The 15,797-nt window shown below is 45.4% G+C and overlaps 2 protein-coding genes across 11 annotated transcripts in view; both read left to right on the forward strand.

The window, feature by feature from the left end:
• Positions 1-1,779, forward strand: part of MAPRE1 (microtubule associated protein RP/EB family member 1) — a 30,451-nt gene extending 28,672 nt beyond the window's left edge. For all 3 annotated transcript variants that reach the window (XM_028118729.2, XM_028118731.2, XM_028118730.2), the window contains exon 7: positions 32-1,779. In XM_028118729.2, coding sequence (XP_027974530.1) covers positions 32-88 — 57 coding nt within the window. In that variant the 3' untranslated portion in view covers positions 89-1,779. The remainder of the gene's footprint in view (positions 1-31) is intronic.
• A 99-nt stretch (positions 1,780-1,878) lies between these two features.
• EFCAB8 (EF-hand calcium binding domain 8) overlaps positions 1,879-15,797 on the forward strand; it is a 67,335-nt gene continuing 53,416 nt past the window's right edge. For 6 of the 8 annotated variants that reach the window (XM_028118621.2, XM_028118624.2, XM_028118622.2 and 3 more), the window contains exons 1-2: positions 11,226-11,729; positions 14,070-14,223. In XM_028118621.2, coding sequence (XP_027974422.1) covers positions 11,532-11,729; positions 14,070-14,223 — 352 coding nt within the window. In that variant the 5' untranslated portion in view covers positions 11,226-11,531. Of the gene's footprint in view, positions 7,827-11,225; positions 11,730-14,069; positions 14,224-15,797 lie in introns of those variants that run through there. The other 2 variants (XM_028118623.2, XM_088026749.1) reach the window with 1 other exon arrangement.

A 15,797-nucleotide genomic window follows, 5' to 3' on the forward strand; every position in this document is an offset into this window, starting at 1 on the left:
ATAGCTTTCCCCTCTCGTTTTCCTGTTTTAGGAAGGCTTTGTGATACCTGATGAAGGGGGCCCACAAGAGGAACAAGAAGAGTATTAACGGCCTGGACCAGCAGAGCAACATCCGAATTCTTCACTCCAAATCATGTGCTTAACTGTAAAATACCCCCTTTTATTATTCTTAGAGGACTCACTGGTTTCTTTTCATGAGCAAAACAGTACCTCTTCTTAAAGTGCACTTTGCAGAAGTTTCACCCCTTTTCCAATGAGTTTGAGTTAGGAGCTTTTACCCTGTAGCAGAGCAGTATTAACATCTAGTTGGGTCACCTAGGGAACAAAGAGGCTGACCATGGGGCTCACCGTGTGGACGCTGGTAACACTGAGTGCTGGAGAAGGTGTTATTATGTGATACACTGAGGTGGAAACCTCAGTAGAGAAATGTAAAGACTGATTTGAATTTTAAGCTAATGTGAAATCTTGGCAGAGAACGTTTTAATAAATAAATGCCTTAAGAGTATTTAAAATATGCTTCCATATTTCAAAATATAAAAGGTAACATGACAGGAGATTTTACATGTTTGACATTGTATCTGGGAAGGAAGAAGGGCCAGACCTCTGGACCTTTGGAATCTGCTGTTCACAGGCCTTGCAGGGCTGCTTGAATCCTCAAAGACCTAGACCTTGGCCCAAAAGGAAAGTTTAAAAAGTTGCTCTGTAAAGCCATTTGGTGTCCTTGACCAATAGTATCCCTGCTCTAAGAAGTAAGAGGCCTTGTTGCCTGGATGAATAGAGGGTGTGTTTCAGCCCTGGGATGTTTGAATTGAAGAGCTTGAATTTCATTGAACATTTCTCTGATGATTTTTCCAGTTATCCCTGAAATTTCTATGTATTGTGTTTCTTGGGAAATGAGGTATGTCCAGTTTTTAAATCTAACAACTACTTTGGGGGACTTGCCCACATCTCTGGGATTTGAATGGGGGTCGTGTCCCATTTTACTGTCTTTTACGTTTACATTGAACATGTTTCTCTTCTCTGCTCCCCTCGCCCACTGGGGACTCCTCTTTGGCTCCTTAAAGTTTGCTGCTTAGAGTGTAAGTTCAGCAGGCCGATGGTCACGCTGCAAGTTCTTTCTGGACTTCTGGCAGAGGGAGTGACCAGTGAAGGCCATCGCTATCTTGGGATCTGCAAGGCTGGGTGTTCTCGGTACCTGCTGTCCACCGCCCTCCACTGTTATCGGAATACTTTGCCAGTGCACTAATCTCTTTGGAGATAAAATGCGTTAGCGTGTTACTAAATGTTAATTTTCTTTTGCAGAAGATACAGTACCGTGTCTGAATTAATTATTAATATTTAAAATATTTCATTCCTTAACTCTTCCTCATTTGCTTTGCCCCTAGCCTATTCAGTTCCTTTGTTTGGCAGAATTCTGCAAAATGTGTGTCACCCACTACTGAGATTGTTCAGCCCCTGATGTATTTGTATTGATTTGTTCCTGGTGGTAGCTTGTCCTAAAATGTGTGTAGAAAGCAGATATTTTATGATAAAATTGTTGTGTAGTGCATGCTCTGTGTGGAATTCAGAGGAAAACCCAGATTCAGTAATTAACAATGCCAAAAAATGCAAGTAACTAGCCATTGTTCAAATAACAGTGGTGCTATTTCTCTTTTGTGGCCTTTTAGACTTTTGTTGCCCTAAAATTCCATTTTATTGGGAACCCATTTTCCACCTGGTCTTTCTTGACAGGGTTTTTTTCTACTTTAAACAGTTTCTAAATAAAATTCTGTATTTCAAGAGTGTCATGTCTTCTGAAATTTGTCTTGTTGGGTATATTCTTTTAGGTTCAAATGGTAAGGTACCGATTCTTCTTTCTTAAATTCAGAGTGATCTTTTCAGTCTTTCACTGTTTTTTTCAAATGTACTTATTTCTAAGCCTGTTCCTTTTTTCTCTCCATTCTGCACATTTCTCAGCCTCCTGCTGTTAGACATTCTCATGTTACTGTGAGAGGTCTTTGAGAAGTCCAAGGCTTGGCCCCGCAGCCTTGAAGCCTTTTCAGGCGGATTCCTCCTGAGAACTGCAGCAGGACAGTGCTTGCTGGGTACTATGCGGAGATACTTTTTTTTCTCCCCCGAAAGTATGTTTCAAAGGCAGTGAAACACAGTCTGAATCTGTGAAATAACCTGAAATTGTCATCATTTTCACCTCCCTTTTAAAATTCTATGTTATAAGAAAGCTCAAAAGGAGACTTGCTGCCATTTTCAGTATGAAATAAATGGGTAGGAGGTAGTTTCTGTGTGATCTTTAGGGTTCTTGCCATAATTATGGATGCTCTGTAAACCCAACTTGATGGTTTTGCCTAGGGTTAAATCCACATTACTTCCCCTAGAAATTAGTGGTATTACCTTCCTTGAAATGTTGTGCACCTTCAGAAGGGATTTGACACCCCATGTGTTGGCAGTCTGCAAGAAGATACCTCCAGGCATGCTTGGAGTTGGTGAAGATACTATAGGGTAATGTCAGCTAAGAAATTACCTTGGAAGGAGTGAAGCTGATCCTCTCTGTACCTCTGGCCTAAGTCTATTGACCTTGTTCTTTAGGCTGAGGCCTATAACGTCTTGACAGGACTAGTTCAGGTTCGATCACTTGGTGCAGTTAACTTGAGTAAGCTGTTTGGTTTGCTTGGCGAGTTCTCTGTTGCTTGAGGAAGGGTAAACACATGGGTCCTGTGGCTGGATTGGGATTTATGATTCACTCAGGCTGGTGGTCCTCAAACTAATGGGATTCAGAATCACCTGGGGAACTTGACTGACATATTTCTGAAGTCCATCTCCACAAATTCTGAGTCGGAAGATTGAAAATCTGCATTTTACTGTGTACCTCAGGCGACCTGGACTTGATGTAGCCCTCAGACTTGTACTTTGGCCTTACATACGTGCCTACAAGTTCAGGTCTGATTCTGATGGGGGAACATCAGATTTGAGTCCTTGCAGGTCCCTCCTAACTTTGTGACTTCTCAGCTAATTGTTCTCTCTTGTTCTGACCTGCAAAATGGGGATGATGATGTTGGGTGAAGTGCCTCGTTCACTGGGTACTTGTTGGGATCAGTATGAGCTGCTAGAAAAAGCAGCCACAATGTTAGAAAGCCCCGCATAGGTTCTTCAGATCAGCTGACATTCTCTAGAATTTCTAGATCTGAAAAGTTTAGGACAGGGTTTTTGTATCCTGAGAATTCAGGAGGGCACTGCTTAAGATAGGCTTCCAGTACTTTGTAAAATAAGTAACAAGTTCCTTTACTGTTTGTTTTTCAGTTTGGTGGTGGTATTGAGGAGTCCAGCTCCTTTAGGTTTTCAGACTATGATTTTCATCCCGTTTTTCCTGAGGGAAATTGAAGTCTAAACACACACTTCACCATTTTCTTTGAAATGAAGATTCAGTGATTCAGTAATTCACATTCATTGATTTAAAAACTTGTATTTTCTTCAAGGTGTACTCTCTGGATGTAATATGGTGTTGGACAGGAAACAGTTTTGCTATAACCAAAGTGACTCTAGAGAAGTTTTTCTTTAAGGAGTATTTTACAAGGTTTGGTATGAGGAGCTCCTTTTGTGATGTTTACCACAGTTCACCATAGTCCATAAACACAACCTAGGCTTTAAGCCTGATGAACCTAATGAGATTAGTGCGGGTGACCCAAATCTGGCCGGTGTCAACAGAGAGCATGGAAGTAGAAGTAATGGCTTGAACCACACTGAACCTGAGCCTGTGGTCAGTGTTGAGGTAAAATTTAGTATGATGTCCTACTTTTGAGTTCACACAGTGCAGGTTAGCCACCAAAGCCTAGAACTTTGTAGATGGTATCAAGAGAGAGATTTAGAATTGCAGAGTGATCTGTCAGCAGTTTGCAGTTCTGTCACATCTTACCTTAAAAATTAAAAAAAAATTCCTCCCTTTTCCTGGTTTATTTGAAGTGTTTTCCCCAGTCTGCAGGCATTGTTGGTGGGGATAAGCTGGGTGCAGGCATGAGCAAGAGGAGGAAGAGGAATTTATTCTTTTTACTAACCCTAACCCTAACTTTCAGTTCTGGTTGTAGAATGAGATTTGGGAAGTTGGCAGGTGTGATTTAGCCCATCTGGGTAAGTCTTAACAGAGCTGGCTTTATGGTTCTTCCTAGTTTTCAGTGGTGGCAGAGAGGAGTTTCTAAGATTCAGCCTTAACGTGTGATTCACAAAATTGCAGTGTAGACTTAAAGTTTAAGTCCAGGGTTAAGCATACAAGTGGGTAGACTGAGTGTATAAAGGGGGTGTGTGGCTAGAGTCCTCTGACCTTTACCAAAATGAATGAGGGAGTCAGTGGGACCAGCAGTTGAGACCACGGTCCTCCTCCAGGCCTGCATCCCAGGTTTCCAGAGCACAGGTTTTCATTGGTTCAGTGGGGAGTGAGTGGGCCAAGGATGGTTTCCCCAAGATCCCTTCTGGACCAGAGGCAGTTACTTAGGTCTGTGAAAAGCTGATCGTAGAAAAGAATGGAGGAGTGCCTAGTTCTGGCAAATGATGCCCCTGGGGCCAGTTTTCATTAGGAGAGGGACAGCTTTGGTTCAGAGAAAAACACAATCTTTCTTAGCATCAGCTGCATACACTTAGTATTTGAAAGTTTGAAAAAATTCTGACAATGAAATTGTAAAGTGTACAGTTTCTCTGTGTTTTAATAACAGTTTTGACTCCAGGGATGCCTGGGTAGCTCAGTTGATTAAGCATCTGACTCCCGATTTCAGCTCAGGTCATTTTATTTTTTAGAGAGGGAGAGAGAAGGGTGGGGAGGGGCAGAGGGAAAGGGAGAGAAAGAATCCCAAGCAGGCTCCATGCCCAGTGTAGAGCCCAGTGTGGAGCCCAGCATGGGGGCTCCATCTCACAACCCTGAGATCATGACCTGAACCAGACTAAGAGTTGGTCACCTAACTGAGCCACCCAGGTGCCTCTCAGCTCAGGTCTTGATCTCAGGGTTGTGAGTTCAAGCTCTGCATCGAGCTCCACGCTGGGCATGGAGCCTACTTTAAAAAAAAAGTTTGTAAAAGAAGCTTTGGCAGGAGAAGTAACAAGTAGTTTAACATGCGTTTGGCCGCCAGCTGCAGGGAGAGCTTTGCTAATACAGCAGTCCCACTGTAGCTGCAGAGGATACGTTTCCAAGACCCCCAGTGGATGCCCAAAATTGCAGCTAGTACTGATCCCTCTGTACTATGTTTTTTCGTATATAGACATACTTATGATAAAATAATTTATAAATTAGGCACAGTAAGAGATTAGCAACAACTAATAATAGAACAAGTGGAACAGTATACTGTAATAAAAGTTCAATGAATATGGTCTCTCAGAGGATCTTAGCGTGCCATCCTCCCCCCTTCTTGTGATGATGGGAGATGGTGAAACGCCCACATACGGAGGTGAAGTCAGGTGAATGATGTAGGGTAGGCACTGTGACGTAATATTAGGCTACTGTTGACCTTCTGCGCGTAAGTCAGGAGGAGCATCTGCTTCCAGACCGCAGTTGGCTGTGGGTGACAGGCTGGAGAGTGAATCTGTGGGGAAGGGGGCCTGCTCTATGCCCATCCCCGAATCGCCGTGTAGTACAAGACTCTGTAGACATGCTGCACTGGGATCTGCTATGGCTTATCCTAGTTGGGTTTGAGGGACCTGCAGGTTCCTTTCCTCCCTTCCTTGCTCACCAGTAGTTTTACCTCGTTTGTATTCATAGTTCTCACATGGTGGCCCTGTTGATTTATTTTGAGGTAGTGCTAGTGATTTTAAGGTCTGTCATACCTCATGGTCCATCTGAATTTTAGCATTCTAAAGGTTTCTAACCCAATACCACCTTTTTTTTTTGTATTTTATATGTTTTTCTATAAAAGGATGGGAGAGTTAAACGTATAATTAAATATGACTGCTGTTTTTAATTTAAAATCTAAATCCTGCATGGTTGAATGGAATAAACTGTTTGTGTTTTTTACAGGTAGCTGTAGGCTATCCCAGCTTGCCTCTGTGTGCACCACCCTCCCTATTAATTTTAAAAGCTGAGAGAAGAAGTAATTCAATGTTGAATGAAATAAAAATAATTTAAAAAAATTTCCTAAGAATTTCTAATTCTGTGATTTAATATTTTCCCCCCAGTCCTTAAGAAGTGTTTTCTTTTGCGGGGAGGAGGTGGGTAAGTACTTACTGAAGCACATTGAGAATGTCTGTTGTTTTTTTTTTTTTTTTTGAATCATGGTATTTTGAAATCTTTGGCATTTGAACCTGCGTTAAAAATTTATTTTAGAGAGTGTGTGTGTGGGAGGGGCAGAGGGAGAGAATCCCAAACAGACTCCCTGCTGCAAGTGGGGCTCAACACAGGGGCTCCATCCCATGACCCATGAGATCATGACCTGAGCTGAAACCAAGAGTCGCATGCTTAACTGACTGAGCCACCCAGGGGCCCCTAGGAGATTTTACTTGTGAACATCTTCCTTCCCTCTTCTATTTTTAGTTTTTTGGGTTTTGTTTTGTCTTGTTGCGTCTTTTGGTTTTTTAACCTGAGTTATTGATGGTCATATTTTCACTTTTTTTAGGTGGGAGTTTTCTGAGCTTTCTTTACCTAAAGAGTGGAATGCATCTAAATATTTCCCCCTTTTTCTCCTGTTTCTTCCCAGGGAAGGAGAAATATATTTATTATGACAGAATTTTATCATATTTTAGGCTCATATCGAAAAATTGACAAGTGCAGGAACTGCTGTATGTAGAAATAGTCACATTGGCCTGGAAAATGAAAGCCAAAAAGAGTGGGAAGCAGTCAAATGTGGAGCCATTGGCCTTGTTTTCTTTTTTCAGTAAATCCTTCTAGTATTAATACCTAGTTTAATAAAACTGATTTTAAAGAGTTGTACCTTTTACGACATTTCATTGAACCACTCTACTTTTAATGTCCTACAGTGTGACAAAATTTTGTCTCCATTATTGATGAAATGGGAGCAGACTTTTTGTATGTTGGTGTTGTCTTTGTGGTATAGATCTGGGGAGAATGTCTTGTTTGGTGGTAAATTAACATTTTGGCAATATCTAGGTCACGAAATAGGATTTAACCTGGGTATGTTTAAACCTGGGTATCCACGTCCCTGGTTGAAATCTTCCCAACAGATTTATCTTTGACCAAGTCACCCTGTTGTGTTGTGCCATGGACCAAGATTGAACAGTGCTGCATCTAGTCCAGGCCTCTCTGAGGTTAGATCGAAGGACCCCCATCCACAATGCTCTTGTAGCCTTCCTCTTGTCAAAGAATTAGAGCTCACGCAGAGGACAGTGCGTAGAGAGCTGCTGTGCCTTCCGTGTCCCAGCCGTGGGGGCCAGTTGGCCTTTTGGTTTTGGCGAATCCTGCTTTATGATAAGGCCCCCTCGCATTTCCCACCGTTTCCGTGAGAGGTGGGCACTGTGCTGTATATGTCCTACAGGGCATGTTGTACTCATACTTGTCCTGTCTGAGTGTGCTGTAGCTCCTGTTGTTGTTTTAAGTTCAACTTTTATCAATAAAGAGAATGTCTTCACATCGGCTGAAAGATGGCTCTGTGGTGTGGTTTGTGGGATGGATTCTGATGTTCCATTTTGTGTTCTGCACGTGGAACTGTCTCGTTCTCCTGGTTCTAAACGTGGCCAGCTGACCGTGGAAGCCCTCGGAGTTCCGCAGTGACTTCATAGAGGAGCTCCTTGGGACTCTGGGACAGCGCCAAGATGTCTCAGTTGAAATGGAAGTCGAAAACCAGCATACCTCTGTCAAACGTAGCCAGCAAGTTTACCTGGGGAGAACACGCTGGTTCAGGGTGAGTGAGGGTTTTGGGTTAACGTTGTCTCCCAAGGATTGGACACGCGGGCCCTGAGATGCATTTGCCTGCAACCAAAGGCTGAACAGGAGGGCATCTCTGTTTCCGGGACAGCTGTAACTGTGTTTGGCCTTAAGTCATCTGCCCCTATGAATTCTTACACACCAATTCCACAAACCATTGATTCTCTTCCCATCCCTAGCATGCCCCCCTAGTGGCTGTTTCAACCTCTCTCCCGTTTCCAGGTTTGTGGCGTGCTCCATCCCGCCACGTCCCCCAGAGCAGGGAAAGGTGAGGGAATAGATGGAGGCCAATGGGGATGGCTTCTCCTGATCTTAACCTGTTCTCTAATTCTAGATAGAAATTTAATTTTTTTTTAAGATTTTATAAATGAGAGCATGAGCAGCAGGAGGGGCAGAGGCAGAGGGAAAGCAGACTCCCCACTGAGCAGGGATCCCAAAGCGGGGCTTGATCCCGGGACCCTGGGACATGATCTGAGCGGAAGGCAGATGCTCAACGGACTGAACCATCCAGGCGCCCCAAGGACATTCCCTCTTATAACCACAGCACAGTAGTCAAAAGCAGGAAACAACATTAATTTGATTATTATCTAAGAATATAGAGTCTGGGGGTGCCTGGGTGGCTCAGTCGTTAAACGTCTGCCTTTGGCTCAGGTCATGATCCCAGGGTCCTGGGATCGAGCCCCACATCGGGCTCCCTGCTCAGCGGGAAGCCTGCTTCTCCCTCTCCTACTTCCCCGCTTGTGTTCCCTCTCTAGCCATGTGTCTCTCTGTCAAATAAATAAATAAAAATCTTAAAAAAAAAAAAAGGAATATAGAGTCCGTGTTCAAATTTCACCAATGGTCCTACTAATGGCCCTTAGAGCTCCCCCCCCAGCCCCCACAGCTCTAAATACTGGAGTCCCATGCCCAAAGTGCTTTGAACCTGATTTTTTTTTTTTTTAAGATTTTATTTATTTATTTAACTGACAGAGAGAGGGAACACAAGCAGGGGGAGTGGGTGAGGGAGAAGCAGGCTTCCCACGGAGCAGGGAGCCCGATGCGGGGCTTGATCCCAGGACCCTGGGATCATGACCTGAGCCGAAGGCAGTCGCTTCTTTGTGGGCCTGTTGCCCAGTGTGTAATTTTTGAGGGCAGCCCCCTTGGTTTGAGGTGGCTATGGAGCAGTGGAGGTGAGGTGTGGCTTGCATGTGGGCTGGGGTGTCTGTCAACCTGCCACCATCCACAAGCCCCTTAACTAGGACAGGTTGGGTATGGTGGGTGGGCAGAGGACTTGGAAGCTGGCTCTGTCCACACTGCCAAATTCTGGCACTTTGCTGAGGAGTTCAAGAACTGTAAATTTGAAACTGGTTTTCCAGGTTAGGGAAAGCGTTTGTCAAGGTAGAAGAATAGAATGTGCTTTATTTAATAGTATACTAACTTGATTTCTAAGTACTTAAAACGACTTGCTCTGTGGACGTACATTTGTTCTCTTGTTCTCGGCCCCATAATTGTTAAGGGTAGTCCTGTTTACAAATGTGGTATGTATGTGTGTATGTACACACATGTTCTTATATGTGTAAATATATACCTATTTGTCATTCTTTTATAAAAATTGGCATCAGGGCGCCTGGGTGGCTCAGTCGTTAAGCGTCTGCTTGCGGCTCAGGTCGTGGTCCTGGGGTCCTGGGATCGGGCCCCGCATCGGGCTCCCTGCTCGGCGGGAGGCCTGCTTCTCCCTCTCCCATCTCCCTGCTTGTGTTCCCTCTCTTACTGTGTGTCTCTCTCTCAAATAAATAAATAAAATCTTTAAAAATAAATAAAAAAATAATTGGCATCATACTGTGCACTCTTTTTTGCATCTTTTCTTACTTATTACTACCTCATGGAAATCCCTGCTCGTCCTCTGCTGAAGGCCAGGTTCAGCCTTTTGAGTGCTGGGGGGATGTTCTGAGCGCAGGCGTACTGATTCATTCAGCCGCTCCTCTCCCATAGCCAATTTGCCTTATTTTTGCCACTACGAACGATGCTGCAGTCCACCTAGCCAGTGGTCTTTCACAGATGAGTGATGTAAATCACTACCCACCACTTCACCTGCTCCACCGAAATAAATCCTGAAGATTGACATGAATGGTTTTTGAATTAGAAATGGAGAAATGCATGATTTAAACTATAGAAATCCTCCATAATCTCACCTGCCAGAGATAACCACCATTAAATTTGGAGTGTATTTTTCCAGGCTCTGTTTCTATGCATGTGCCAACATATACATACACTATATTCTTTTTTTTTTTTTTTTTTTTTAAGATTTCATCTATTTACCTGACGGCACAAGCAGGGGGAGCGGCAGGCAGAGAAGCAGGCTCCCCACTGAGCAGAGAGCCTGACACGGGGCTCTGGGATAGACCCCAGGATCATGACCCGAGCCAAAGGCAGACGCTCAACCGACTGAGCCACCAGGCGCCCCCATGCATAATATTCTTAACAGAAGTGGATCCTTCAATCCACTCCTGCAGCTTTATTCCTCAGTGACCTTTAAAGGCTGTGTTCAGTGGCCTTGTCTTTTTCTTACTCTCTTGGTCCACTCTGAGGCTCCCTTCCTCCTGTCTTTTGCGTGTTTCCCCTCCTCTTTCTGTCCCCTAAATGTAGCCAGTCATCAGTTTCAGGACCCATATTTCCAGGTATTTGTTTCTCATTTCTAATTGGACAGCCCAGCATCACATGCATGAAGCCACTTTCCCTCTTTGCTGCCTTTCCTGGAAATGTTCCTGGCATTTCCCTCAGTTACCCTGGTTCTTGGCTTCCAAATCTCCTTTCCTTTGGCTCCTTTCTCTCCTTTGGTGTTTACATCTGAGCTGCTGCCAAGACAATTTAGGTTGGGACACTGTTGGCCAGTCTTCAGTCTTCCCTCCACTTATGTTGATGAGTTTCCATAATTGCCCTTCATCCTGCTCAGACTCCCTGGCAAAATACTGGAGCTTCTACATTCTGCTTCCATTTTTCTTTCTTCTCTCCCACTATTCCTCCCCTCCTTGCAACCTCAGGAGCCCTTTGTCAAGCCAGGCTGGCTCATTAACTCTGTCCCCTGAGCCTGTCTGGGGCTTGACTCTTTCCTGGCCATTCCCCTGCCATCCTAAAAAGCCCTTTGGATTCTTGCTGGTGAGGCAGACTGACACTCAAATAATGCTAACAAAGTGCTGTCTTCCATCTTACATGGAGGAGCCACTGACCCAGTAGAAATAATGTCTTTTCTATTCTCAGAGTAGAACTCTGTGGACCGGACCGCTCCCACGCTCTCACGTGATCCCATGTTGCAGTGAGGAGGATTCCGTCCTCCTTTCATAGAAGTCCTGTCTCCAGGCGCACTGGAGGGCAGGTGGGGGCGGGGGGGAGGAAGTGGAAAGTAGGGCCATCCTTCCCCATCTCCGGACCCTGTGTTTGACCCTCTGGACATGTGCCTGCCCCTGGACCTTCTTTTCCTGGTATGTGAATTGTAGTTGGTCTCCTAACTGCATGGCCTCCTAAGCCCCTTCTAATTCTGTAGAAAGTGTGGCCTGCTTTAGGAATCCTCTGGCATTCACTTGAGAAGCCCCAGGGCTTCAGTAGGACAACTCCTTCCCATCAGGGGAAAGAAGGCTCACAGGGATAGACTTGGGAAAAGCTTCCTACTGGAGGAGCTCTTGGGGAAAAAGAATGCTCATCAGATATGTGCTGGGCGTGTCTGTGGGTACAGGGCAGCAGCCCCCGACCCCTGACCCTAACTTCTTTTCCACCTTCTTGTGACCTAGCTAGGTCAGCCTCCCACATGGTCTTAGAAAGTTGGAATAAAGTGACCATGATTCCCTATTCTAGGTCAAGACCAGTGTCTTCCGAGGACTTAAGAGAGAGCCCACAGTCTCAAAAGGTAAGAAAACTATTAGAGGTGGTAAAGGGGAGGGGCGTTCCAGAGCCACCCAGATGTCGCTCATTAGCTCAGAAGTCTATCAGTTACCAGTCTCTGCATCAGGGTAGCAAACTCAGATATTCGCAAGGCCAGGTAGGTAAGTTACCTGTGCATGGCAGCAGGCTGGTTTTCCCTTTTAAAACACTATGTTGGCCAAATGCAACAAATCTGAGGCTACCAATTTGCAGTCTCTGGAGGGACTATCCTTAATTTTATCCAGCCAAGTTGTGGCAGGGGTGGGATAGGCTGTACCAAGCCTAGGATAAGCAGTTAGTGTCTATTGCATGCTTGGGGCCGGGGAAGAGAGAGATCATTAGTACAAGTTAAATAAGATTAAATTAAGATAAACTAAATATGCCCTTGCCTTCAAAGAGTTCACTAGGAGATAAGAGTAATAATAGGAGCTATCATTTATTGTGTAACTACAGTCTGCTGAGACTGCCAATGTGTTTGGGGGTCATGTAGCTACTACCACAACCCTGCAAGGTGGGTACTGCAGGTCTCTGTTTTGCAGATGAGAAACGTGTGGCTCAGAGAAGTGATGTGATGTGCCCAAGGTAAATTAGCTTGGAAGTAGGGAGCCAGGCAGAATTCTAACCCAGAGCTCTGGGACTGTACAGCTGTGTGTTTCCCTTGCTGTCTACACATATGGACAGACATGCACAAGTATCATGCATGCATGGCAGATATGAACAAAGAGTTTGGGAGCATGGAGTTGGCAGGGATGACTGTCACCTGAAAGTTACGGAAAAGCTCCTTGGAGGAGGTGTCATTCGAGCCAGGGTTTGAAGAGTGGGTAGGAGTTCACGTCAAGGGGAGATGGTCTGCATTGCATAGAGGGAACATGTGAGTCAAAGTGGAATGCTTGCTGTGTTTGGGGATGATGGAGAGCAGTTGGTGTGCCTGGACCATGGTGTGAGCATTGAAACTAGAAAGACAGGTCAGGGCTACAATGCAAAGGGCTTTGAATGCCATACTCAGGAGTGGGGGTGGGGGCCATGGTAGTAGCCTGGAAAATGTCAGAGCTGGGGTAAAGTTATAATCAGACTTGTCTTCCAGAAAGGTGATTGATCCCAATGTGGGGAGGTGGAGGGGAAAGGAAGGCCAAACTCTGGTCCCAGTTGGGGGACATCCCTATTCTTGTCCCAGCACAAGGCCAGTGTTTGGGATGGGCCAGGGATGTGGGAGAGCAGGGGTTAGGTATAGGAGGAGGATCATAGTAAGAATCAGCAGGAGGGACAGTAAGAATGCATAGACGGAGAAGGGAAGAGCCAAAGGTGGTGCTGAGATGTCTAATCTGAGACCTGTGTGGCTGTGGGAATATTAATTAGCTCACCTGTTGGGCTCCAGGAAGGCAGGTCTTCACTGTGTTCACACATATACCCACAGTGCCTGACATTCCACAAATGTGTATAGACCATGAGGGAATGAACAGAAGTTCACAGGAGGATGAGTGTTTGCTGGTTTGGTGGGGTCGGGGTGGGGAGAGTGAGTCATCCAACTTCCTCCACGTTGTTTTTGGCTTTTTGAACCAAAGTCTTGAATGCCCAAGACCCAACGCAGTGCATTTCAGTGAGCAGCAAACATTCAATGGTTATCCCATGGTCCACTCCTGGCATCCTTTGGGGGAAGCAGCCTTTGATGACCTGAGCCTTTCGTGACCTGAAGCATTGTGTTAAGTGTGTGTAGGGGCTACGGAGAGGAGGTGTTCATTGTTGATGGTTGGATAGGCTGGATAGGCTGGAGAGGGCAGGATAGGCTATGTGGGGGGCGTGGGGAGACAATGGGAGGAAGAAGCAGAAAGCCCCTATCAGGGGTGTCTCCAGGAGCTTTGGTGTGTGTGCAGATGATCTGATCTGACCCTGACCCAGGCGGGCGTCTGGGAAGCTCAGGACCAAATCAAATTGGCTGGGGAAGATGGAGCTGGATTCCTTGGGGTCTTGAATTCTGAGCACTGAAGATTGAAACAATACAGTTACTGAACGGAAGCACCTTATAAATTGGACTCCTGGTCTGTGTAGGTGAGACCTTGTCCGTGTCCGCTACCTCGCTGAGCCTCAGTCACAGCATCTGCAAAAGGGGACCAGTAGTGAACTCCCCAAAGTCAGGACAGACAGTCTAGATCTTTCTTGGTCTTCCTTGGTCTAAAAGGGTTAAAGATTTATTAATTTGCCTCACTGTAACCCTACATACCCTGTCCTCCCCACGAAGAGTCTCTATTTCAATAAGATGTGCTTAGAAATGTTCAGCTCAGGTATCAACCCTCTCACTCCCCGGTTCTTATAGTCCTCTTTGTTTCAGGCATCCACCCCAGGTGGAGTCCAGAAAAGCGAGGAGGTTCTTAGCTCCCCGGCATCATCTATCACCCTTAGCCAACATGAGTCTCAACTGTTTACCCCGCTACACATGGCCAAGATGGAGAAAATGTTTGAGGATGATATTGACTCGAACAGAGGTAAAGCCGCCTTGCAGGCTCCGTTTCTGGTTTCTGCACAGGGTGGGACCCATACCTGGGGGTGTGCAGGGTTCAGAATTGACAAGCAGTTTTTCATCCAGTGGCTTTAAACTTTTTAAAGCTTTCTGTCGTTATATAAATATTGTAAGCATATAGGAGGCTATTTCATATCTAGAAAAGCAATACCCCTGATCCAAGCTCCCGGATGTAACCACTGTCAGCATTTTGGTATAGTTTCTTCCAAACAATTTCATATGTATGGTTTATTATCTACTGCTGTGTGACAGTGTTCTTGCACACGCAGTGGCGTAAACCACACATTTATTGTCTCACAGTTTCGGTGGGCCAGGCATCTGGGCATGGCTCAGCTGGCTCCTCTGCTCAGGGTCTCGCTAGGCCGGGGCTGTGGTATCATCCGGGGCTTGCCGGGGAAAGGATCCACTTCTATGTCCACTCAGGTTGCTGGCAGGATTCAGTTTTTTGCAGCTGCAGGACTGAAGGCCTGTTTCCTCCTGGCTATTGGCCGGTGACTGCTTTCAGCTCCTACAGCTGCCCACGGTTCCTGGCCACGTGGGACTCACCAACATGGTGGATTCCAAGGTTCAGGGTAGCCGGGGAGATCGCAACTCCAGAAAGATGTGTGCTACAGTCTTATAAGTATGCACTTATGTACACAAAACCCCATACATCCTATCACCTCTGCCATATTCTCTTGGTTAGAAGTGAGTCATGGGTTCTGTTCCACTCAAGAGAAGGGGATCATGAGACGGCACGAACACCGGGAGGCGGACATCCTGGGGCTGCCTGAAGTATCTCGGCCACAGATGGCTATGTGTGTTTTCACGTGTCTGTAATTGTACTATGTATGTGACTTCAGACCCTTCTTTTCCTCTGGATGTATAATACCTTAAGGGCTTTTACATATCTTCTGTGGTCTTCCAAACCATCATTACTCATGAATGCAAGTGTTATACTGTGGACTAAGCCATTCCCCTACAATTGGGTATTTAGGTTTTACTGCGTTTGAAGAACATTGTGAAGAACATCCTTTGTGCATCAGACTTTTTCTTTCTTTAGAGCTTAATTTTTCTCCTGGGGGTGATACACATAAAGGCAAGTAATAGGAATACTTAAAGGCATCTTTGTTTATATCCACTAGACTCCAAGTACCAGCTCTGGGGGCAGAGCTCCTGGCCCCATTAATTTGAGTTTTACAGCCATACTGTGATGTGGACAGGAAAGGATAAGAAATCTCCAGCTCACAGATGAACAAAGTGAGGGCAGGGACGGTTGGCATGTGCCTGACCCAAAGATGAGATGGCTCCTAACTAGAGTGATTTGGTGTCGGTGTTTGGCAGCTGGGTCTTGGAGGACCTTGAGTGTGCCAATTTTGACCACGATTTTTATGGTGTTTGTGTTTGAGTAGGCAGTGTATTTAGGCAGTTCAAAAGTCAAAAAGTACTTTGCCCGTGATACTTTTTTGGCATACAGAGAAAATGTCTTCTTCAGGCCAGACCCGAGCTGCCCAGTTCCGCTCCTTCCACAGTGCCTTCTTTCAGTCTCCTGTGACCTGG

The sequence above is a fragment of the Eumetopias jubatus genome, unplaced genomic scaffold (assembly GCF_037043125.1).
Source record: "Eumetopias jubatus isolate StellerSeaLion01/CBP00866 unplaced genomic scaffold, mEumJub1_p1.0 scaffold_9, whole genome shotgun sequence".
NCBI lineage: Eukaryota > Metazoa > Chordata > Mammalia > Carnivora > Otariidae > Eumetopias > Eumetopias jubatus.